The sequence below is a fragment of the Raphanus sativus genome, chromosome 6, assembly GCF_000801105.2.
Source record: "Raphanus sativus cultivar WK10039 chromosome 6, ASM80110v3, whole genome shotgun sequence".
Taxonomy (NCBI): domain Eukaryota; kingdom Viridiplantae; phylum Streptophyta; class Magnoliopsida; order Brassicales; family Brassicaceae; genus Raphanus; species Raphanus sativus.
Window position 1 is genome coordinate 5,412,587 of NC_079516.1, and position 24,800 is coordinate 5,437,386.

The 24,800-nt window shown below is 31.3% G+C and overlaps 3 protein-coding genes across 4 annotated transcripts; 2 read left to right on the forward strand and 1 right to left on the reverse strand.

Moving 5' to 3' along the window:
• The first annotated feature begins 6,007 nt into the window (after positions 1–6,007).
• On the forward strand, positions 6,008–6,979 carry LOC130496081 (protein LURP-one-related 11). Its single transcript, XM_056987842.1, has 2 exons — positions 6,008–6,428; positions 6,521–6,979. Exons 1-2 carry the CDS (start codon positions 6,114–6,116, stop codon positions 6,896–6,898), a joined length of 693 nt encoding a protein of 230 aa, XP_056843822.1. The 5' UTR covers positions 6,008–6,113; the 3' UTR covers positions 6,899–6,979.
• A 2,185-nt stretch (positions 6,980–9,164) lies between these two features.
• Positions 9,165–10,834, reverse strand: LOC108807006 (GDSL esterase/lipase At3g14220). The gene is made up of 5 exons (XM_018579235.2): positions 10,522–10,834; positions 10,316–10,434; positions 10,032–10,232; positions 9,629–9,884; positions 9,165–9,532 (listed from the first exon to the last, which is right to left on the reverse strand). Exons 1-5 carry the CDS (start codon positions 10,766–10,768, stop codon positions 9,276–9,278), a joined length of 1,080 nt encoding a protein of 359 aa, XP_018434737.1. The 5' UTR covers positions 10,769–10,834; the 3' UTR covers positions 9,165–9,275.
• Positions 10,835–19,906: 9,072 nt separating this feature from the next.
• LOC108813738 (phosphoinositide phosphatase SAC2) lies at positions 19,907–24,647 on the forward strand. 2 transcript variants are annotated; one of them, XM_056988859.1, is made up of 16 exons: positions 19,907–20,332; positions 20,425–20,629; positions 20,715–20,880; positions 21,326–21,548; positions 21,662–21,738; positions 21,984–22,171; positions 22,269–22,366; positions 22,443–22,576; positions 22,660–23,071; positions 23,150–23,271; positions 23,361–23,474; positions 23,555–23,710; positions 23,822–23,989; positions 24,089–24,167; positions 24,245–24,339; positions 24,475–24,647. In XM_056988859.1, coding segments are annotated over exons 1-16 (2,328 nt in total). In that variant the 5' UTR covers positions 19,907–20,242; the 3' UTR covers positions 24,476–24,647. The 2 variants fall into 2 exon arrangements, with proteins under 2 accessions (XP_056844839.1, XP_018441887.1); XM_018586385.2 differs by having other exon boundaries at positions 24,245–24,647.
• The last annotated feature ends 153 nt before the right edge of the window (positions 24,648–24,800 follow it).

The window sequence follows — 24,800 nt, forward strand, 5'->3', positions numbered from 1 at the left end:
AATTCATTTTAAATTGATCAGTATATTTTCATTGGCCATATTAATTTTATTAGTACGAATAACATTAGGTAGATAATTCATAGACACATACATAAAGATATGACTATTCTTATAACTATGTTGGGCCTAATCTACTTTCTAAAACAAATAACACATAGCTTCATATATTGTATAGAATATAGTAATATTGTATAGTATTATATTTATACAGTAATACTAAAAACAAACCAAACTGAAATATAATATATATCAAAAATGCTTTGAACCATTACACACAAAATATATTAGACCTCAGAGATCATATTCATTTTGAAATTACGTAATAGTTATTTAAAAAATTAAAGTTTCGTAATGTACAAAAAAACATAAGTTTTATATAAAATTTTGTGTTACAATAAAAAGACACAACTCGCGATTGCAAAATGTTATTTTTACATACGAAAGACAGTTTTGATATTGTTCTTTAAACACAAAATTGAATATACAAACTCGATACTACATAAAACTAAATAATATAGAATACATTTTAAAAATAAAACCTGTGCGGGTGTGCTTATGTTTATATAATATATAAATATAATATGTTATACATATTTTCATATAAATAATATCCCAATGTAAGTTTTATATGATAAATGTTGGAAATACAAAATATATAGCACTATATATTTAAAATAATATAGAAAAAATTACTTTACGTTATCATAAATTTTAAAAATCAAATTTAGTAATTAAACACATTGCTTATTTAAACACATTAGTACACATTGTTATTTATCAAAATTTTATATTAATACACATTGCGATCATGTATAACATTTAGTAAAAACAAAGATAAAAAAAAATTTACTCTCGCTCGGTCGAGCGGGTCATGATATAGTTGTTACTTAAAATAGGTAGCGAATATCATCAATAATTGTATCTGCATAAAGTTATAATTCATCTCCCAACTTTTGTTTTGATTGTATTATGCAAAATAGCACATATTCTAACCTATATCATATAATACATAATTACAACCACACACTAACTACTCTTTCATATAATCTTGTGATTCCATTGCTAAATATACTAGAAATGTTAATATGTCATTATCGTAGATTTACTCAAAAACAATATTTGTTATACTATTATTATTATTATTATTATTGTTATTATTATTATTATTTGCGATTCAAATGTCACTAGCAAAAATCATACAAAGTATTTTATATTTTAAACATTTTTACTTATATATTGTTTTTGTCCATACAATTTATTTATTATGTATCTATCAAACTAATCACAACACTGATATAAGTAGGCTAAGACTCTGAAACAGTTTAGCTTTCATATCATCCCCCACAATTAATTAAGGTGTTGTATATAAGATTTCAGATTTCTTAGCTAGATTTAGTATATTCTTATTGACCTGAAATATAATGTTGGTATAACTATATCTTCACTATAATTTACGAAAAACTTTCGTAACCTAAACCTAATCGATCTATAAGGAGACTTATACCGATTGATTGCACTGAAAAAATACAACTGATAATATATACATTTTATTCTTAGGTGAGTCTTTCTGTTTTTTCCTCATTTTTTTAGGTGAGTCTTTCACTATCTACATACACGAGATGTGGAGCCCTTCAATATAAGAAAAGAGTCAAGGACTAAGCATTTTGCTAGTCACAAGAGTATATAGGTATGAAGTATCACGAGTGTCAAGGATAACACTACAATAACACGAAACTAATGAGAAAAATTATCATTGTGGGGGAGAGGGGGGGGGGGGGATCAGAGAAACATTTGTGATGTGTTGTTTTCACGAATAGCAAAGATCTTTCCACATATGAAATCAAAATCGATAAAATGTACATCAGAATCCTTCGATAACACGATCAAGGATATCAAAAGTTATATTTTATCAAAAATTCAAATCGAGCTATTGACTGATATTCATGTTTGTTTTCAGTGATATTGCCAAATCAATAATCCTGAGAGGTATTCAAGTGCCAGATCAATACATAAATTGGCTGGAAACTTGTAATAGTTAAAATCTTGCTAATAAATAGTGTCCTTAATTATATGGTTTCTTCTTTCTCGATTTTTGTTTGTACAGTGTCAGTCATCAGTAGAAACTCTAACAGAGTTCACATTTTCCTTCTTTTTTTTTCATCAGAATGTTGAAGCAGCAAACTTTATGTTGGTGAAATGGTGTCAAAAGGAAAATGTGACTCTTTTCTTCTTTTTTTTCTGCTTCAACGTTCTGATGAAAATAAATGGATAATGCAACATTAGCCTAAAAAGACATGGGATTGATCAGATCAATAAGGATTTTGGAATTTATTGATACGATAATTGTTTTTTCTTGCCGTATATTGTGCCATGAGTTTGGCCATTTGGGCCGTCTGGATGTGTTTACAGGTCAATGGACTCAGGGCGTACACGCGCAACTCTTTTTGTATGCATCTGTTTAACTTAAACCAGGTCTATTTGTGACAACAGCGAAGAAGACGAGTGCATAAATATGGTTATTTTGAAAATTGATATGTACGATAATAAATTATTGTCTACTATTTTATAATTTTTTTTTTTTTGAGAAATGCTATTTTTGATACTTTTTATAGTGGAACCTTTTTATATCTTTGATTCTGATTTTTTAATATTATTTACATAATAACATAATTTATATACTGTTATAACTTTGTTTCCAACGTGACTTTAAGTCTATAGATAAAATACTATATATTTACCCTCCCAGATTTAATATAGAAGTTTACTTTTATTCATCAAGATTTTTTTTGTCAGCCTCAAGCATGCTAGCTAATCTCTTGTGTCTCATTTCAATCTCTTAATATGACCCCGAAAAGTGCTCTTTTTATAATAATATAATTAGGATTACTCACACATAGTTTATCTAAGATGATCACTAAGTGGCCTTTTTGTGCACCAGTAGACAAGTGTATATATTTTCTTGATAAAAATAGACGAGTATATATATGCTTGAAAAATAAGATTAGGCTACCTAAAGCGTCCATTAAAGTACTTAATACATTCGATCATATATTGGTTAAATTAACCTAACAAAAATTCTAAACAATCCCTCTCCTTTTTGTCAGTAATAGATATATGGACCTGGTGCTTATCCCAACACAAAAGGGCACAAAAGTGCCTCCAAAAGGTTTAATAAATTGGATCGTTTGTGTCATCTAAATTGGATTTGTGACGGATGATGTACACTTAGGGACAAAAGGTTATTTAATTGATAGTTTAAAAGACTTACGTCAGAAAGTGTCATAAAAGTTGTTAATTTAAACCATGAAACTCTTGGACTAACGCAATCTACATGAAAAAGTAAGACGAGGTTAAAGTGTCAATATTAGTGTTCGCGTACGAGTGCTACCATTACCATACCATACCATACAAATTTCTAACCAGTTAATAACTTATTTCATGGTGTGACAAAAGCGTTTATGTTTCTATTTTCAAAATGTTTTTCTTTTTCCCTTTTTTCAGTTGTCTGGCCAAAATAATATACTTCAACTTGCAGTTTAATTAGTATCATTTGGAAATTCGTCAGCCACGAGAAAAGTTCAGCATGCCAAAGTTAAACTACTCAATTAAACAATTAAAGTGTATAAAATAATACGACAAAACCAAAAACCTAATTTTATAGTTTACACGATTAAAGAAAGAAACTACAATATATAATCAAGACAGAAACAAAAGGGTAATGATGCCTGACGCTTATCCGCCTAAGACCTAAAAACATGTGACAATGCACTCATCGTCGACTTCAACTCCATTTACTAATCTACGACCAATTTTAAATTTATTTAACTGATTATTACATATAATTGCAACAGTTATCTAAGCGTATGAAAGAAAAAAAATCATTTTTATGAGAAAGGGCATTTTTCATTGTTGCTTAGAAAATGAATATATCCACTTCCAAAAGAAAAACATAATTTATAGCTCTATCGTAGCGATACATCATATATACACACAAATCTTCTCTACTAAAAAAGAAATATTATTTTTATCTACTAAAAAAATCACATTAGATTTAAATAATCAATTACATATATTTGATTATTTACGTTAATTTAAAATATAATATTTTTACAAAATCTATATAATTATAAAGATATTAATAAATATATTGTAAATGTAATTTTAAATTTAACTTTTAGTTATAACAAATCTTCTATATTAAAATAGAAATATCATTTTTATCTACTATAAAAGTAACATTAGGCCCATATAATCAATTATTGATTATTTACATTAATTTATGAAATTATAATATTTCTACAAAATCTACATATTTATAAAGATATTAATAATAAATAATTTTAAATATAATTTTGGATTTAACTTTTAGTGATAACAAAATTTATTGAGGAAAAATTTAACAAAATCTTAATAAAATTTAAAATATTTTTAATTAATGCAATAATTTATTTTCGTAATTAATAATATAATAATATTATTATTTAATCGTATATAATGTTTTATTATAAAACAAAAATAAAATTTATTATATGATATTTAGAAATTTAATAATTATATTATATCTATTATAATATAATAAAGTAATAAATGTATTAAATATGAAAATTATATTAACTTGGTAAGTTACCATATTTAAAAATATTATTTTCATTAAATTAAATAAACAAAATATCATTCACCATTTAAAAGGTTCAAATATCATTCAACGTTTAAAAATATTAAAATTCGTAAATTATTTAATATTTTCATACAAAAAAAATAAAATTGTTGACATATGTTAAACTTATATATATATCATTTGTTTACTTTTAAAATCTCAAAATATATTAACTAAATAGATATACAAAATATAATAATATATAACTAATCTTTTGTTTACATGATATTTACGAAAATACACGGTAAAGTATATTTTTAAACACATCATGGAAATATAGATTATCTTAAACAGTTATTCTTTCTATAATATAACTAAATATTTTTTTTAAATGTATAGTAAGCAAACTGATTTTTCAAAAAAAATTGAAAAAGATGCTCTATATGATTATTTCATATTATAAATTTGTTGTATCGAATTCAAAAATATATTAGTATTTAGTAACAATTAATCAAAAGATAAAATATACAAAGCAAATGTTTGTATATGAATAATATAAAATAAAATAAAAATCTAACTAAAAAGATTATAGAGTTACATAATATATAACACTAAAATCATTTATTTAAAACATATTACATTATATATTATAAAATAAAAGGTTACCCAAATGTAGTATGTACACCTAAAAATGATTCAGTTGGTGTACTATATTCAGCATTGACTAATTTTTATATGTGGTCGCTGGTATTGTGTGAATATATTTGTACACCAAAAAGTGATTATATTTAATTTAATATCTAGAAGTAGAACGAAATTGATTTGATATGTTATTATTGCCATTTTTATGTTTTTATTGATAGTTGTTTTTATCATCTAAAAGGATTTCACATTTTTCTACACACATATATACATTACTGTTGGCTAATTATTACTATATTATCTATGTATTTAGTCACCATCTATGTGTGTGTGTATATATGCGTGTGTGGTGACATGCGCACACGAGGAAAAACAATTCAAAATCGATAAGAGTAACTTCTTAAGCTACCTAGAACCCCATATATATCAATCTAGTTAAATTATAAATGTAATATTTGCTTATACTCCAACGATTGTTGTTAGGATTTCACATTAAACATGTGGAGGAAGACCTCGTTATCTACATATATATATATATAGCTGTTCACACATCAATATAATACAACTCGAGATAACATGTCTAATTTAAAATATACAAATATGAAGATTCAAAGATATAATGGGGACCATCTTTCTTCTAAAACACGTGGATACTTAATGTGATAAGAACTTAATTACTTTGAACATTGAATAATTAATACAAACGAGTAGACAATCATTAAGTTGACTTAAACTAATCACAAACGAATAAGGTTAATAACTTCCGCAAATCGGTTCTACTATATATATAACCCCAAGTCACAGCCCATGTCGACCAAATCAAATCATAAAAAAAAAAGGAATTATTGTCTCGATATATCGATATATAAATTATATGCAAATATTCCGACGACCTTACGAGACAAAAGCTTGGCAGAACCGAATCTGTCCAGCGGAGACTATGGTGAAGATTCATCCCGACCGAACAACCCTTGCTGCCGGAGAAGAAACAAGTTCGCCGTACCTAACGACGGAGAAAGAGAGTTTCACGATTTGGATGAAGTCGTTGGTGTTCAATACAAATGGCTGCACCGTCTTCGATTCAAAAGGAAATATAATTTATCGTGTCGATAATTATAACTCTAAGAGCTGCCGTGAAGTTTACCTGATGGATTTACACGGTCATGTCTTGTTGACCTTGCGTAGACAGGTAGAGAGACGTCCCAAAGTTATCTTTCATGCAAGCTCCTAACGTTTTTATTCGCTATGAAACTAATTAAGTTTTTTTTCGTATGTTTATAGAAGTTTGGATTATTCAAGACATGGGAAGGATACAGAACACCATCGGGGACAGCTGAATCAACAACAAACTTCGAATATTTTAGAGTGAAAAACAATATGTTTAAAATTCCGAGTAAAGATTCATCTTCTTCGTATAGAGTGATAAAGGGAACGTGTAAGAACGATGAACAATATTGTTATAAGATGGTAAGTCGGGGATCAAGTTTAGGAATCGAGGAGAGCTGTGGAAGACTTGTGGCAGAAGTGAAGAGAAAACAATCGAGGAATGGTTTGGAGTTAGGAGATGATGTTTTGACGATGGTGGTTGAGTCACAAGTTGATCACTCTTTCATCATCGGACTTGTTTTAACTCATAGTCTTATCAACTGTAAACTGTAATAAAAGGTGAAAAAAATTACTAACTGATGGTTTTTTGGATTGGAATTATCATTAGTTTTTAACTTTCACAAAATTTTGTCGTTTGTTGCCAATGAAAATACAACTGATCAATGTATGATACTTGTAAGATATAAAAGTTTCAGTCAAATGAGTGTAAGCTCTCTTTTATTCCTTTAAATAGTTTTAAGAGTAGAAAGATGGAGCCAAATATATTAATTCAAGATGGATGGATCATGGATTTCAAATTTTAAATGTTAAGGGTGATTGGCGAATAAATTTTAACGTGGCTGCTGAGAAATTTCCATTTATTAATATAAAGCGGATTGAAGTATATGATTAATTAAGTAGCAGAACTACCAGCACCAATTATTAAACTTTATTTTGCAATAAGGGCTCCCATACTATAATACCTTTGTCGGTGAGTTTTGATTTGATTCCCAGAATAAGATTTGTATCTATGTTACACCGAATCGGAAGCGGATATGCGAAAATGGAATCGTAAGGCAAATTTTTTTAAAGTATTACGAACCAGGTATTATTAGAACTGTATAGCCATATACATACACACATATATATATATATATATATAAGAAACTTTATCAAATTTATGATTAAAAATTATATGATTCAAAGTAAAAAATAAAGTATTTATTTATTTATAATAATTTAAAATAATTTCATATTAAAACTGTGAAAGTACATATACATTAAGTTTATAAGAAATTATTATATCAATTATTTTAAATATTTAATAAATAATTGAAAATATATATGTTATATATCTAATGAAAAAGCTCAATGCATAGATAATTTATAGTATTAGTTTTAATATTTGTATATTTCTTTTTTTTCATTACTATTAAATTTTAGTTTTTATATTAAAATATGATTTTTTATTTTTATTGATTTATGATGTGATTCCAAAATGAAGTCCTAAGTTTCAAACGTATTTTTAAATAAATAGGATATTTTAAAAGTGTTTTGAAAATGAGATTTCATGTTTCAAAATATTCTGACCCTGGTTCTGAAGCGAAAAGTGGAAGTTGCAACCTAATTTGTATTTTAAAATGTCGTATGTACATGATACTATTATTAAGAAACTATAAGCTAAGTAAGAAAACCGCTTGTTGTAAGGCCATGAAACTGTGAGCTAAGTACGAAAGCTGGTTGTTGAAAGGCAATGAAACATGGACGGATGACACGATGATGACGGATCGATCTGAAGCCATTAGTGTCTAAAGTATGAATCTTTTGTGTGTACAGTCTCAGTGATTCATCTTGGAGTTGTTCAGACACCAATTACTTCTGCTTATTGCCGAGCTCCTAGCTTAGGCGGGAAGAGGAAGATTTTGCCACTATATGACGGTTGAATATGAGAAATATGATTATGACTAATTAATTATCGAATGTAATAGCGGCTTTGATAAGGTGCTAGACTTCTAATCAAGCGATTCCGAGTGTGATATGTTTTCGAGTATATATACTTCATTTGTGAAGTGGGCTTCTAACGAGGCATGCAAAGCTTAAAGGTCCAAGCCCATTCACTTTCACCTTCACTTTTACTTCATAATATTTGTTTTTACTTTTAGGCAGTGTTGTTAAAACCGGACCGGCAAGCGAACCCAGGGAGAGGAGAACCCTATGGACTTATGGAGCTTAGATGATATCAATTACATGCTGGAAGGAGTCTTCTGAAGTTCTTGATGGTTGCCGAGTTTGTAAATAAAGCTATGTATGTGTGTGTTGGTGAGTTTCGAGGCTATTGTGGATTCAGTTGTTAAGATAAACAGCCTTAACTTTGGTTTCTTAATCATACAATCTTGTTTTTGGTTTTTCTTGTTTCATAGGATTTGGTACAAGTCAAACATGGAGCTTATTGCATCGTTTTATTTATATATGAGTCTCTTTAAAAAAAATATTGCATAAAAGGGTGATGAAGTAAATAGAAGTATAACTTTCTATCTAATGAGTCTTCTTCCTTCAGTCTTTTTTTTGTTTGCCTTCTTTTCTTAAGACAGTTATCAATCTTTTGACATTTCTTTACTAGCAGCGGTATCAATTCAACAGACTGTTGAGTTGATGTGGGATGGTCAGTCCGATCTTGTTGGACCCTACAATCTCAAGACCTTGTTTCTAAACTTCTAATTAATTTAAAAATTTGGCTGAATATGTTTGTCTTGCTAAGGCTGGTAGTAAACTTGATGGTTGTGTAATAATAATAATTTGAAAATTTACATAGATTGTTGCAAGATTTTGAAGATCATAATCAATAAACGGTTAATTATTTTTTATTCTCGATGGGATATGAGTTTTATAGCTTACAAACAAACAGCCGTTCACTTATTTTACAAAAGAAAACAGAACGAAACTAGGGCTTCTAGATTTCTTGCGCTGGAAGATAAGTCACAAATTTACCTACAAGATCCCTTATGTTCACCGGAGAGACAACATGTTTGTCTCCAGAATAGAACAGATTGGCAATGTCCTCATCTGTTTTCTCAGTGTTGTGACGCCCGTCAAAGAACAAAAACCCTTTCTGGTAACTGCATAGTTTCGAATGCACGTTGCTATAGCCACACCCGAACGCATTTCTCGATCCAATACCACAGCAAGAGGTTGTTGTATCAGTATACCCTAACCATCAAAATATCACGATTTTATTTCCATATTATAACTACAAGAAATATATATCATAAATGTTTTTTTAACAGGGAGCTTTTCTTTAATTACCGTAGCGTGATGGTTCGTTGATCCTTCGGAGAATCTCACCGTTGAAATCAAAGACGCTGTACCGTAAGCTACGGTATCGTACGGTCATGGCAAAGAGCACAGGACCGAGCCGCTCATTGTGTGTTTTCACCATGAAGTTAACCATATCCATACAACTCTCACCTGTCTTAAACTCTTGTCTCACTATCGGTAAACAACCAAGCGGTCCCAAGTTCTGTACCGCAAACTTCCTCGCCCCACCTGATTTGTATAAACTCTGCATATCACTCAAAAAACAAAAACAAAAAAATCCCGGTTCAATGTTGACTAATAATAATTTCTCACTATACGATCAAAATCTAATCAAAGTTAGACCGGACCAGATCTAAACCGTCAAGTAACGTTTGTAGAAACATATACATACCATTAGATCTCTGGATAACTTTTGAAGAACATTGGCAACAAAAGCAACTTGCTCCACAGGATTAGCATTTGGATGAGCCTTAATGAAATTTAAGTAATCATCAGCTCCGATGTTGATCATGTATATAGCTTCTGCTCGTTCTTTATCACTCCATTTCTTATGTAACTCTATAAACTTCGTTATCTGTTGTCCAAAACTCATCTGCCAAAAGGACAAAATCATTACAAAATCCATTTTAATTAGTCTTAATCCTCTTTGTCCAAAGCGATAAAGTCAAAGCTTACAGTGTCAGATGGAGATCCAAGAACAGTTGCTCCAGAAATAGCAAAGCTTGCTCCACGAGAGAGATCGGCTTTTGGATCAAGAACCGGAGGTACCGGTTCTTGATTACCAATCAATCGACCTAGTTGCAGTTACATCATAATCAGTTACCAGATTTGTGTTGTACAACACTTGCATGTGTTTGTGTTGTGTTACATAAGTTTTATACCGACAAAGTCTGGGACAATGTTGCCGTCAGACCAACGACCGGTCGGAAAATCGATGGACTCGCCGTATGGCCAGGTGGTGGCCGGATCGAACGCTGATGAGAAGAACTTCGTGTTGCCTACATCGTAGGAAGAGTCGCCGAAGGTGAATAAGAGAGGTGGCTCGCCGGAGACGTTTGCCGGGAAAGTGGCGAGTGTAAAAGACGCTAATAGCCCTGCGAAGATGATTAAATTACGGTTTATTGCCATTTTCTGTTTTTAAAAAGGCGTTTGAGCTTTTTGACTGTGGAGTGGAGCTGTTGTGTCTTGTTTGTAGTTGTGTTTGGAGTTTTATACTTCTTGTCTGAAGTGTTTGTTATGTGAGCCACTAAACCAAACCAAACCGAGATTAACTCTGTTGGTTGGTTTTTATGTAGAAGTAAACCATTTAAAACCGAAACTAACCGCTTTGATACGTTTGTCGTAATGTGTTGAGATCCCCGATCGTATTTAATTCGGAAAGTGGGTGGGGGAGAGTTGTGAATCATGTGATGTTACCCCATTAGGAACCAGAATGAATAATATACGTTATCCTGATTGGTGTGGACAGGACAGAGTATTAATAAATCATGTTTTCTTCAAATGTTTACTAGCGGTTCAAACATGAGTGTTTTCTAAGATTTCTTTTGATTCAGAAATTTGTTTAATGTTTTTAATTTATTAAATACAGACTATTTTTTTATGGTGATTACCAAAGAAAATTGTAAAGGGTAGTTGTGCTCTCATGAGAACTTCTACCATCATGCATGGGCTTCTTCACTGTGGCCATTTTATTCAAAATCTGGGCTTCAACATAGTACTTCACTTGGCAAACAAATGGGTAAGTTGGTCATTCAAAGAAGTTTCACTAACTGGGCTTCTACATTTACATGGGCTTCTACATTCTATTCCAAAATCCTGGTTCATTTTGGTTCTCTGTATATCTTCTTAACTGTAATCTAAAGTTTTTTTTGTTTTTTTCTTTTTACTGTGATCTAAAATTGGTTCTTGTAAAACAATGACTTTTATCACGTTTTATTTAATGCAATGAAAAGTTTTAAAAGGTGTTTCCCCCACAATAAAGGTGTGACATTTGTTGCGAGAAAACAAAAATGGGTGACATTTAATATAACCAGAATCTAGGAGTTTTAACTGTTTACGTATAATTATCAATGAACCTCATTCTGTTCATTCCATGAAGTTTGTAACGCAGCGTTTTTGTTTAGTTTTAAATCAAATATATGTGTACTTGAAAATCACATATATTTGTGACTTTTGTCTAGTTTTAAATCTTCCAACCAATTTGAAATAAATTAGTGTTAAAAGTTTTCAGACGCATATACGGATAGGAAATAGCATTGGAGGATGTTCAAGTCTTAATCATTTAGCTGTTCAAAAAAAAAAATCATTTAGCCGTCAAAAAGTTATGAATTATTCTTTTTTTTGAGAAATTATAAATTATTCTTTCAGTTTCATATTAGATGTTGTTGTAAAATTTTTTTTTGTTACAAAATAAGTGTGTTTTAGAATTTAATATAAAATTTGTTAATTTTATTCTCCAATTTATTTTCTTTTAGTTGAAATATAATTATCTGTGTATATAATAATGTTGTTTTACAAAAAAAGATGTATATAATAATGTTTTTGTTTATAAAATATACTAAATTTAATGTTTTATTAATTTATGAACACAAATCTAAAGTGACATCTAAAATATTCTCAAAATGTTTGTAATAAACACAATCAAGTATACAAATAAATCATATGTTTACTCGGACCTTTTGTATTATGAAAAAGGCGAAAATGTTTAGGACAAAACTTTTCAGTGATGATAAAATTTAGTTGTTTAACGTTTTCACGAGAATCTAAATTTTAGCAGTTTTTTTTTTTCCGTCTAAGAAAATTTATTAAGAAAATCCAAGGGCCCAATAAAACATTACACAACCAAACAAAGCGAAAACTATTAAGTTCAAGAGGCCAAAAAACTGTAACACCAAAAAAAGGTCCACGATGCAAAAGCCCATCCGATTTAGTGTGTTTCCACGCGTCGAAAGCAACGGACACGTGCTATACATCTACACCATACGGACGCACGTGTCACAACCGCTTCATCTTCACCGACTCACGCCGGAGCAACGCCGGAAAACACGATACAAGCCCTCGTTTCGTCGGAACAATCCGAAACCGATCATCTGAGACTTGTCGTCCGAACCCCGTCGGAAACAGAACCAACACTCTTCATCTTCGCCTGGACTCTTTGAACGGAGAGTATCTTCGAAGCCAATTCCGAGATCTTTTCCAGAGCCATCGAAGTCGTTATCTTTTACCTCATCGTTTCCTTCACCGGAGAAAACCCATGAATCGTTCAAGTCTCCTCCTGAAGCGAAGCCACAAACACCATCAAGTCACCATCGGTAACCGGAATCCCATGTAAGTGGCCGTCGAGAACGGGAAGACCGTACGGCGCAGAAATAGAGAGTCGACCGCTCACCCTCATCGGATAGATACAACGCCGGAAGTAGAACCGACCGTCCATCATGAGAAAGATGCGACGCCGGCAGCTTTATTTTTAAAAGGAAAAAGAAGAAAAAAATCTAAAAACGGAAATTAGTTATTGCTCACAAAAGATCCACGTCACCTAGCAGAAGTGTGAAGAGTGAGCTGCAATTTAAAGTTTTAAACAGTTAATTACGTAGAAAAATGGCCGCCAAGGTTGTCCAGACAAAATCCACGTGATGCTCGTTGATACGATAATAGGCTCATGCTGTGCCGCGTCATTAAGCTAGCTGTCTCCAGTTCCTCATTTCAGGATAATTCTCATGCTGTGATAGTACAGACCGTCATAGTTTCCTAACCGTCGGATATAGAAATCCAACGGTTCCGCGAGTCTTCTCTATATAATTTTTTTTCTTTTGCAAAAGGTTCTGAATGCACTCTTTTTGTTGAGAAAGTATGTGTGAATGTATAACTTTTTTTAACACAATAATGAATATATAACTATTGCATTAATACAAGTATACAACTATGTAAGACCCTTGTTCAAAAAACAATGTAAGACCCTTAATGGTATAACTAGATTTTGATCCGCGCTTTGAAAGCGCATATTTATTTTTTTTATTTTTTTTTAAATTGACAAATATTTAGTAAATGTCATACTTCATATATTTGTTTTTTTTTATAAAGTACTTAAGCTTTTTATCTTTTTTTATCGTGTTTCATTATGAGTATAGATCTGAGCACAATATCCGGACCTGGAGAACCAACCCGAAACCGACCCAAAAATCACGGTCCCGAACCCGATCAGACCCGGAATAAATATCTGAATGAGTTCTAAATTGCTATATCCAAAGAACCGGTCCCGAACCCGATCTAAAATTTTATAATACCCGAATGAGGTTTAATTTCAAAACCCGAAAAACTCGAGAAAGAACCGATCCGTACCCGAAAGGGTACCCGAATGTCCAAGTCTAATGAGTATTTATGTTTAGAAAATTAAACTTTATTTTTAATGAATTAAGTTGGTATAACTCTAATAAATTCATTTTATTATGTGGTTAATTTTTTAAATAAAAAAATTATATACTTTTAGTAAAGATTTTTATTTTTTTAATGAAAAAAATCAATTTTTTTTATGAATGCTTAAGTTATATTAAAAACATAATAACTAAGTGATTAATTTTTTTTCACTACACAAAATATTAAGAATGGTTGAAAAGAAATTATTAGAACTTGGAGAAAAAAATAAGAATTGGATCTGATTTCTTAATCGGCCCAAATGGCCCAAGAGAGATCTGATGTGGACAGTGGGCTGGATCCAAAAAAATGACCCAATATGGATATGTTATTAATATTACTTGATTGCGCTTATTGAAATATGTAATGTTAGTAAAGAAGAGGATATTTTTAGTAAAAAATCCAATAGGATCCTGCTTTAATAGTATAGAATAGATCACGACCCGCGCGATCGCGCGAATTTATTTTTTATTTTTAACATATAACATATATTCTATAATAGTTAATATAATTTGAAGTTTGTCCTTTTCACATAATATGGTTTTATATAATTTCGAGTTTTCTCATTGTTTAAGAAAAATGTTAAAACTGTTTTTTCTATTAATAGTTTTTCATTGGTGTATTAGAGATATAACTGTATGGTGAAAACACTAACATAATATCAAATAATACGATTTGGTTTTGACATTATGCTTTTTGGGAGTTTTTTCTGAATGTTTTGTGAATGTCCAATGATAAATACGAAGGCAAGTACTTGTACACACATTTTAAGTGGGAGGAATTGAATATTTTCTAACCTATTAAGTTAGATATAATAAATACAAAATCTATTGATACCGAGATTTTAGGTATAGTAGAACAAACTTGGAGAAGAGGATTTTCCATATTCATGATTTTTCAAATCTGGCAATTTGATTGTGAATACTTGATTGTAACCGAGATTTTAGGTATAGTAGACTCAACTTGGTGAAGAGGTTTTTCAATAATCGATTTTTTAAAAAAGTATAAATTGATGTTTTTGAAATAAGAATATACGTTAGTATATTCTATTCAGTGTATATTCAAAGTAAACCTCGATTATTTGAGAATCAAAAAAATATATTCTGATATCTTTAGTATTGAGTTTTAAAAGTCATGTATCAAGCTATTTAAAAATTTAAAGATTCATCAGTATTTGATGCCAAATAATTGTTTTTTAAATCCGATATTGTAGGTTGAGAGTTATTTGGTTAATTGAATCAATTGGTTTAGTTGTATAATGACTGGCTAAAGATTCGCGTAATTTTGTAATTTTTTGTCAACCTACTCGTGTAATAATATTTATATTTTTAATAACATGTGTAATATTTATTTTTATTTCTATCTATTTATATTTTTATTTTTAATAACTCAGACTCGTGTAAATATTGGAGACATTTATCGTATTCATTTGACTATAATAAAAGAGAGGTTTATTGTTTTCATTTGACTATAATAAAAGAGAGGGATTGTTATATTTGTACTATGATATAATATAAATATGATAATGTGAGTATATTCTAACGAAAAGAATATATATTTTGTTTAATAGATGTATATAATATAAGACATAGATCTTATTATGAAGTTAATTAATGGATGGTTGATATCTAACTCTTTAAGTAAATATTTAAATGAAATGTTAGACTAAGAATAATAATGTGATGTCTAACTTAAAAATCCACTTAGAAAAAGTTATAATGTTTCTGTTTTAATAAGATAGATAAGTTGAAACGTGCATCATTTGACAAGCGGAGCAGTTAGCTAGGTTTAAAACTATTCATTTTGAGTGCTAACTATAACTGTAGAACGATTTTTAAATAATGACATAAATTGAAACGTGTACCATTTGCAAAACTTTGATTAGATAATATATAACGAAGATCGGGAAATTTTGGTAAACGAAAGAGAGAGGTTACACTAAAAAATCTCTCTTTAAGTTCAGAATTAAATTATGATCATCTCAATATCAAGTTGACGAGGGAATATAAGCATATTAGTATATTCTCCTTTTTGATAATAATAAAATTCCATTCGCTAATTCCTTTTTTTTTTTTTTTCAACACTCGCTAATTCCTTTCTAATGATATATTCTCCTATGTACAACTTTTAGAGAGGCCAGTGGTCCGACGGCAAGTCGAATCCAACTTACTTGTGATACTTTTGAGTTATGATGTTTATTTTGCCCACCTCTTATCGGTAAATCTCAGCTATCACTGTAATAATTTTCTTTTTGATAATAGTCACTTTAATAATTCGTTAATACTTAATTGTATGTTATTAACACGTCAATGTAGTTCGATGACTATCCCCTAGTCTATATTTGAGAAGTGATTTTGCCACATGTCTTTTCTACAATCATTTTCACAAAAAAAATTGTGACGTGGCTATTAAGATTGATGACATGTCATTTGGTTAAATATGACATGGACAATTACATTTAATGCTGATATATATTTTTGGAAATATTTTTAGAATATGGCAATAACTCATATATTACATTTAATATTGATTTATATTTTTGGTAAACTTTGTAGAATATGGTAATAACTCATAAATCTCACTATAATAAATATATTCAAATATGACATTTCGAATTTCGAAATATTATATAATTTTACTTTTATAATTATAAAATTTTATTATCTAAAGTTTTTTTGAATTTTCTGAATTTTTTTTTTAAAAAAAATTGTTATATCATTATTTTCTTTTAGATATCTACAAATTATATAAATATCATTTAGTTTTTATTTTTGATAACTATACAATTTTATATGATTTTTAGTAATTTTGTACAAGTTGATTTAATACATTTAACCAAAGGAAATAAATATTTTTATCTAAGATTTTAACTTTATATATATAAATACATATTCTTAAATATAATTTCAAATAAAAAAATATTTTCTCTTAATTTTATGCTTAATCAATGATATTTATATTAATTATTGGTCAAAATAATAAAATATATAATATTAATAAATTACATTTTAAAATATAAAATTTAACTTTTTAAAAATTCATCACTACACATGATGCAGAAAAACACCTAGATTAATAATTGTGACATGGCTACTAAAATTGATGACATTTCTTATACATTAATATGACATGTACAATTATATTTAATGTTAATTTATATTTTGGTAAACTTTTTAAAATATGGTAATAACTCATATATTACATTTATTGTCAATTTATATTTCTGGACTTTTTTAAAATATAGTAATAACTCATAAATCATCATTAAAATAAAAATATTCAATTATGGCATTTCAAATTTCGAAATATCATTTAAATTAAAAATATTTGAAAAATATATACATATTATTAAAAAATTATAAAAATTAAATCATAAAACTAAATTAAATCGTAAAATCATTAGTTTCTTATATATATCTACAGATTTTATAAATATTGTTTAATTTTAATTTTTGACAGTTATGCAATTTTTACATATTTATTTACAAAATATACCTAAGATTATAATTTAAATATATACAAGCACATTTTTAAATATAATTCAAAATAAACAAAATTGTTTTTATCTTAATTTTAATGTTCAGTTAAATCAAATTTATATTAAAATATTGATAAGAAAAAAGAAAATTTATAATATTAATAAAAATTAAATATAGTTTATATTTATTAAAAATATTTTAAATTTTGTTTACTGCACATGGTGCAGGAAAACACCTAGTTTATTTAAAACTACGAAAGTTGTATATGTATTCTACATTTTTGTATTACTTGTTTTATTTGTAACCAGGTAACCAGATGTTGGGATTTGTTTTGTTAAATCACAAATGTATTATTTATATCATATATACTCCCGAAAGAGCTGCTTACTAATTTAATTATAAGTTCGTCGACTTTGTATTCTTAATTTGTCTTTATATGTACCGACACCTTGGCGACCTTGCATGTCACATCATACAAAAACGTATAAATAATTTGACTATATACCATAAACAAATTTTGATTTAGTAAACTAATAGAAATAATTAGTTTAATCATACCACAAAATATCTTAAATGACAAAGAAGGGATCCATCGATATCTAAGTAAGGGAGTTTGGACACCCGTACACGTTTGATTTATCTTCACACGGTAAGAAAAGTACTAATCGTTTGTTATTTGTATATTAATACTATTTTTTCAATGAAAGGTGAAAACGAGTTTGTATACTACAAAACTGATATTCCCGAAATGCTGATCACGTTTGGCATTGACTTGATGATAATTAGCTTTTTTTTTTGTGACGATGATGATAATTAGCTTATTAATCGTTAGCATGATGTAAAAGCAAACGGAAGAAAAATAGTGAACGATAGAATTCCTTCCGCTTACATATACTCCCTCCGTTTCATATTAAGTGTCGTTTTAGAGAATTTTTTTCGTTGCAAAATAAGTGTCGTTTTAGAGTTTAAATACAAAATTTATTAACTTTATTCTCCATTCTATTTTTCTATTGGTTGAATTGTATCGGTAATGATGTTTTTATATTGAAAATATGCAAAATTAAATGCTTTCTTAATTCGTGTGCACAAGTCTAAAACAACACTTATAATAAAACAGAGGGAGTATTGCAATAAAATTACCATTTGGTCGCATAAACGAGTAATTAAACATATTTTGAATTTGAATTTGATGGGTTGTATTGTTTAACACTTGCAGAAAACAGTTTTCAGTTTATATGTGTGAATGTTTTAAGCTCGTATTAGTCGGCCAACTATATATATACAGTATATTTTTATTAATTAATACATGCAACAAATAGGCATTTTTATTAAATTTCGAAACAGGAAGCAGTCAGTAGTCACACTTTAGATTCATCAAAAAAAAAAGGAGGGATTCCAAAAGACGGATACACGGGGGATGGTAGACTCTCTCTCTTTTCTCTCTTGAGAACTCTTAAGAGAAAAAAAAAGTCGTGGTGGTCCCTCGTCGACTCTGGTATACGGCAGTCCTCTTGATGCTGTGTAGCCGGTTATTGCCCCCGGTGGTTCGCGTGCTCCTTGGCGGAATCATCCGGCTCTTGACTCCGGTGGTTCGCGTGCTCTTTGGCGGAATCATCCGACTCTTGGTTCGTTCTACTCCAACATCAACTGATCTTCTCTCTGGATAGACAGCAGAGTTCGTTTTGGAGTTTTGATCTCGATTGGAGTTATGTGTTGCTTGTGGTTGGTGGTTTGAGGTTGGATGAGATCTCGATTTAATCGAGTGATGCTCTCTAAATCTCATGTATAAATTTGTAGCTACTGAATTCTCTCATTCTCCAATACAGTTGTTGGAGATTTATTCAGTGGTTGTAGTCAAAGTTTCCGGGGAGAAATCGGTATTGAAGTGTTATGGTTTGGTCCAGTGGTGACTTCATGTCGGAGAAGACGATGGAGTTTGGTGTGATCGATGGGTCTCCGGTGAGATACTACGGGTTCCGGTGTTTCGTTGTTTGGGACTCCGGCGATGAATTTCGAGACGGTGAAAGCGGTGGAAGGTTTGTGACGCGTGTTTTTTCTCGAAAGCTGAGGTCTCAATACGTGGATGTATAGACGCATATTTTTTGCGTCTTTTTCGGTTGCTTTGTGTAGGTTTTTTAGGTGTGGGCTGTCTTTTTAGCTTGGATTTTTGTAAGTTGGTTTGGACTTTACCCGGTTGGGTTTAAGTCTTTTATATTAATAATAATCAGATGGCAGAAAAAAAAAAAGATTCATCAAAAAAAGGAAAAAAATATACAAGTCAAAAATATATTTTTTTGCTAAATACAACCAAAATTATTAAATTTATTTTGACTAGCGACAAAAATATAAACGAGCGCCTAAAGTTAAAAACTTTTAAACTCACCAATTTTTCTTTCTCATGTTAATTTGTTTCTGTGGTGTTCCAGTCACCGCAGCTCTGTCATCATCTTCTCTTCGCTTCTCTCTGCATCTTCTTCTTCTCCATCTACCAATCTCAAACCTGCAAAAAACTCGAACCGTAGATCGTATTGCCAAAAGGGTTACGAGTCCTAAAGTTCTGAGTACAGTTGCAATTGAAAGATTCGTTTTTTTTTGTTCTTCTTTTTCAAAATTTTGTGTAGTCTCTGTATGTGAAGAAGGAGTCAGATTCTGTTAACCTGTATCGAAAAAGGACCCAACTTTATCGGGGCTCCGGGTCTCAAAAGCTTTTCAAATGGCGGCGTCAGAGAGATCGATGGACCAACAAGTCGACACGAGTTCTTCTTCCTTCTTACAAAAGTTCAGACTTTACGAAACACGCTCGGTAATGATTCCTCTCTCTCCTCCTCTCTTTCTCATCCATAGATTTGCTAAAAGTCTGAACCTTTTGTCGTTTCTATGTAAACAAACAAACAGAACTTCTACATGATTGGTAGAGACAAAAACCGAACCTTTTGGAAGGTTCTGAAGCTAGACAGAACAGAGCAAACAGAGCTCAACTTTCACCAAGACTCAACCCCTTACACAGAAGCTGAATGCTTCGAGACTCTGAGAAGGATACACGAAGGGAACAGATCCTCCGGTGGGTTAAAATTCGTCACCACTTGCTACGGAATCATCGGTAAACGTTCTCATCACACCAATCAATCTTATAGTGCTGTTACTACTCGCTAGCTTACCTGGATGGTTTTTCTTGGTTTTATAAGGGTTCATAAGGTTCTTGGGACCTTACTACATGCTGATAATCACCAAGAGAAGGAAGCTTGGTGAAGTCTGTGGGCACACTGTTTATGGTGTAGCAAAGAGCAGGATTGTTACGATTCCACATGCCTCTGTGCTGTCCAATGTGGCTTATTCTAAGGATGAGAAAAGGTCTTCTTATGTCACTTCTGCTTGTAAATTTGAAAAAAACACTGTACCTTGCTACCTTATTTACATTTCGAAATTATAAAACTTTTCCAGTTTTTACTTAGATTTTACTCTTTTTTCCTCTTTTTAGTGTGTCCCTCTTTGATCTTAAAGAGTGTCACAGGTTTATTTTAGACAAGATAACAGTTCTTGAGGTAACTGTGTCATTTGCTTCTCCTTAGAGTTTCATTAGTATCTGTGTCATTTGGTATTCTTCTTCTCTGTCTGTACAGTGGGCACACTTCTGTTTGCTGTATATATTTTGATATGTTAATATGACAGAGGTATCTTCAAAAAAGGGAGAGCTTCTTGTTTGTTGATGTGTTTTTAGATTATTTACTGATCCAGATTCTGACTCATGTTTCGTTTTTTTGCTTGTTTCTTGTGTTTTCTTTGGAAAATTGTATAGGTACAAGAGGCTTCTATGCAGTGTTGATCTGACAAAGGACTTCTTCTTCAGCTATTCCTATCACATCATGCACTCACTTCAGAGGAATCTGACAAACAATGCTGAAGGACACATTTACTATGAATCAATGTTTGTCTGGAACGAGTACTTAACTCGACGGATCCGAAACAGCACCAAGGACTGTATGTGGACAGTTGCCTTGGTGTATGGATTCTTCAAACAGGTACTACTTTTTTACTAACAGGTTCCTATGGTTACTATTACCTTTTACATTCTGAGATATGCACATTATAATTTGTTTACCTTTGAAATGCCTTTTGGTGTATAATATTTTAGGTTAAACTATCAGTTTCTGAGAAGAACTTTAGATTGACTCTAATTGCAAGAAGATCTAGGCATTATGCTGGCACAAGGTAAAATCACTCCACTTAAACTTGTTCTTTATCTGCAATTCATTTGGTTAAAGCTGTATTCAATATTGATTTTTAATGAGTTTTTAGATGACTTTTAATTGGAGTCTTAAAAGTACTTTATGAAATGTTAGTTCAATAATTTTAATTGAGTTTTAATAATTCATATTTGAATAACAGTAAGATTTGTCATTTTTAATACAAATCATGTTGAATGTAAACAATCTTATTATCTTGTTTCTCTGCAGATATCTGAAACGTGGTGTGAACGAGAAAGGAAGGGTAGCTAATGATGTAGAGACAGAGCAGATTGTATACGAGGATGCTCAAGATGGTCATCCGGTCAGAATAAGTTCTGTAGTTCAGAACCGTGGCTCCATACCTTTGTTCTGGTCTCAGGATACCTCACGCTTGAATATCAAACCTGATATCATATGTATATTTATTATCTTTGTTCTCCAACATAATCACTTTCTTCTCTGCTTTGATTTTTCTTTTGTGTGTGCTGATTTTCTCTTTTAATGTGTGTAAAGTGTCAGGGAAAGACCCTAACTTCGAGGCAACCAGACTGCATTTCGAAAATCTAGCAAGGAGATATGGGAATCCAATCATAGTACTGAACTTGATCAAGGTTTGGTGTTTTCTTTTACTTGTCGATCAAGTTAACAGAACCTAATATCATTCTGCATTGTTTAAAAAAAAAACAGACACGTGAAAAGAGGCCTCGAGAGACTATCCTGCGCGTAGAGTTTGCAAATGCCATCAAGTTTATAAACAAAGGACTAAGCAAGGAGGAGCGTCTAAGGCCTCTCCACTGGGATTTGCATAAACACTCCAGAAAGTACACACAACTTCGTATAGCTTCTCTGCTTTACTTACTTACTTACTTATCTGAACATTGTTTTTGTTTTTGTTTGGTTGCAGAAAAGGCACAAACGTGTTGGCGATTCTGGGCAGGTTGGCTACTTACGCACTCAACTTGACTGGCGTCTTCTACTGTCAGCTAACTCCAGATGGGTTTCAGAACAACGCTGGTGAATGTTCCACTACAGATGAGATTGCATCAGATTCATTGGTGGAGAAGAATGGTAATGACACCACCGTGCTTCAGAAAGGAGTCTTGAGGACGAACTGCATAGACTGTTTAGACCGGACCAACGTTGCTCAGTACGCTTATGGTTTGGTAGCATTCGGGCGTCAACTCCATGCTTTGGGATTGACAGAGTCTGCTACCGTTGATCTAGATAACCCTCTGGCTGAAGATTTGATGGGAATCTATGAGACAATGGGAGACACGCTTGCGCTTCAGTACGGAGGATCCGCAGCACACAACAAGGTCCCTTTCTTTTAGCTTCACTTGTTGGACATAAGTTAGTTATTAACCTTGCAATGATCTTTTATTTTATGTGGACAGATATTTTGTGAAAGGCGTGGTCAGTGGAAAGCGGCTACTCAGTCACAGGAACTCTTTAGAACATTGCAACGTTACTACAGTAACGCTTATATGGATGCTGAAAAGCAAGATGCGATTAACTTGTATGCTGCTGAACTTAATCTTTTTCTCTTTCTATGCCATCTGTTATGACAAAGTTGTTTGACCTTTCACTTGTACTGTTCTTCTACAGGTTCTTAGGATACTTTCAGCCACAACCAGATAAGCCAGCTCTATGGGAATTAGGTTCTGATCAGCATTACAATGCAGCAAGGTTTCTTGCCAGTTCTGTACCTGAGATCTCAAGGTACATTACACTTGTAGAGTAGTTTGAAACATGGTATGCTCATAAGAGATACTTACATTACTTTTTTTACTGCCTGTTAGGTCTACAATGAAACGGTCTCTATCAGAGAGTAGCATCCTCAGCGAGGGTAGTACAGTAGCTGGTAGACATGGTTTAGGTGAGAAGGATGATGAAGTTAAAGGTGTATCAGATTCAGCACCTGAGATCAAAACTGCCATGATTGCTGGTAGTTTCAGGTAAAAAAAAGAAGAAGCTTATGATATCTGTCAAATGAATGTTTTACATTAAGGTTGTTGTCAGCTAAATATGGGGAATGAATTTATGTGTGTGTGTGTGTGTGTTTGCAGTGCTCCACCAGCGACGTTGGAGGATATAGGTTTAGAAGATATACTTGAAAGCGATTGCTTCTGCAATGATGATAGGCATGGTGGTGGTGACCAATGTACGTGTGCAGCTTTTGATATGGATTGGGTTTCTTCTTCAGGAGCCTCTTGTGAAGATGAGAGTTACGGAAGGTAAAAAAGAAGAAGACAAGATCTCTTTTTATGAATTCATCAACAACTTACCAACCAAACATGCTTTCTGAAGTTGATATTTTTTCATATGTTATGCAGATCAACAGTGGTTAGATCTTTTGAAACCATCCCTGAAAGTACAAAAATAGAGTCAGAGATCTGTGTCATTAACACAGAGGTGAGCCGTTTGTGTTAAATATCAAATGCTGCTTTAAGTGGTAAATACTTATTTTGTTTACTTTTTTTTTTTGACAGAGAGAAGAAGTAACAACTGTGGAGGGAGAAGGCATATATGGGATTCCACAAGGTTATGTGAGGTGGGTGATGGATGAAGAAGAGGGGCATTTCTGGTGAGACAAGAGCTTAGATTGTTTTTTACCAAAAAAAAAAAGAAAAGAAAGAATAAGATACATGTTAGGTGCTGATGAAGAAAGAAAAGTATCAGAGAAAGGATACTACTAACCGCTGCTAATTCACTAAATCAGATTGGAAGAAAAATGGTGAAAAGGTGAGAAAAAAAGGGAGAGTAGAGTAGACAAACTTGTATATAATTTACCTTATACAGAAACACATATTTGATGAAGAACATTAGCTTAGATCTTGTTGTATTTTATCTTCTTTGTGACATTAGCAATAAAACAGAGTATGTTCAGTACTATTCCATAGATTCAAAAGGTGTGGGAGTTTCGACAATTTTGGACCAACATGTTTTAAGATGCGTTTACATAAAAGACACACACACACTACTAGATACGTGTTTTGTATAGTTATTACATACCAGTCTTCTCTCTAAATCAACAACACCCTACAA

Coding starts and splice junctions, on each gene's coding strand:
- LOC130496081 (XM_056987842.1), top strand. CDS start 6,114: ATGCAAATATTCCGACGACCTTACGAGACAAAAGCTTGGCAGAACCGA. Junction 6,429..6,520: donor TGTTGACCTTGCGTAGACAG/GTAGAGAGACGT, acceptor GTATGTTTATAG/AAGTTTGGATTATTCAAGAC.
- LOC108807006 (XM_018579235.2), bottom strand. CDS start 10,768: ATGGCAATAAACCGTAATTTAATCATCTTCGCAGGGCTATTAGCGTCT. Junction 10,435..10,521: donor CATTGTCCCAGACTTTGTCG/GTATAAAACTTA, acceptor AACTGCAACTAG/GTCGATTGATTGGTAATCAA. Junction 9,533..9,628: donor CAACGAACCATCACGCTACG/GTAATTAAAGAA, acceptor TTTGATGGTTAG/GGTATACTGATACAACAACC.
- LOC108813738 (XM_018586385.2), top strand. CDS start 20,243: ATGGCGGCGTCAGAGAGATCGATGGACCAACAAGTCGACACGAGTTCT. Junction 22,577..22,659: donor TTGCATAAACACTCCAGAAA/GTACACACAACT, acceptor GTTTGGTTGCAG/AAAAGGCACAAACGTGTTGG. Junction 23,072..23,149: donor GATCCGCAGCACACAACAAG/GTCCCTTTCTTT, acceptor TTATGTGGACAG/ATATTTTGTGAAAGGCGTGG.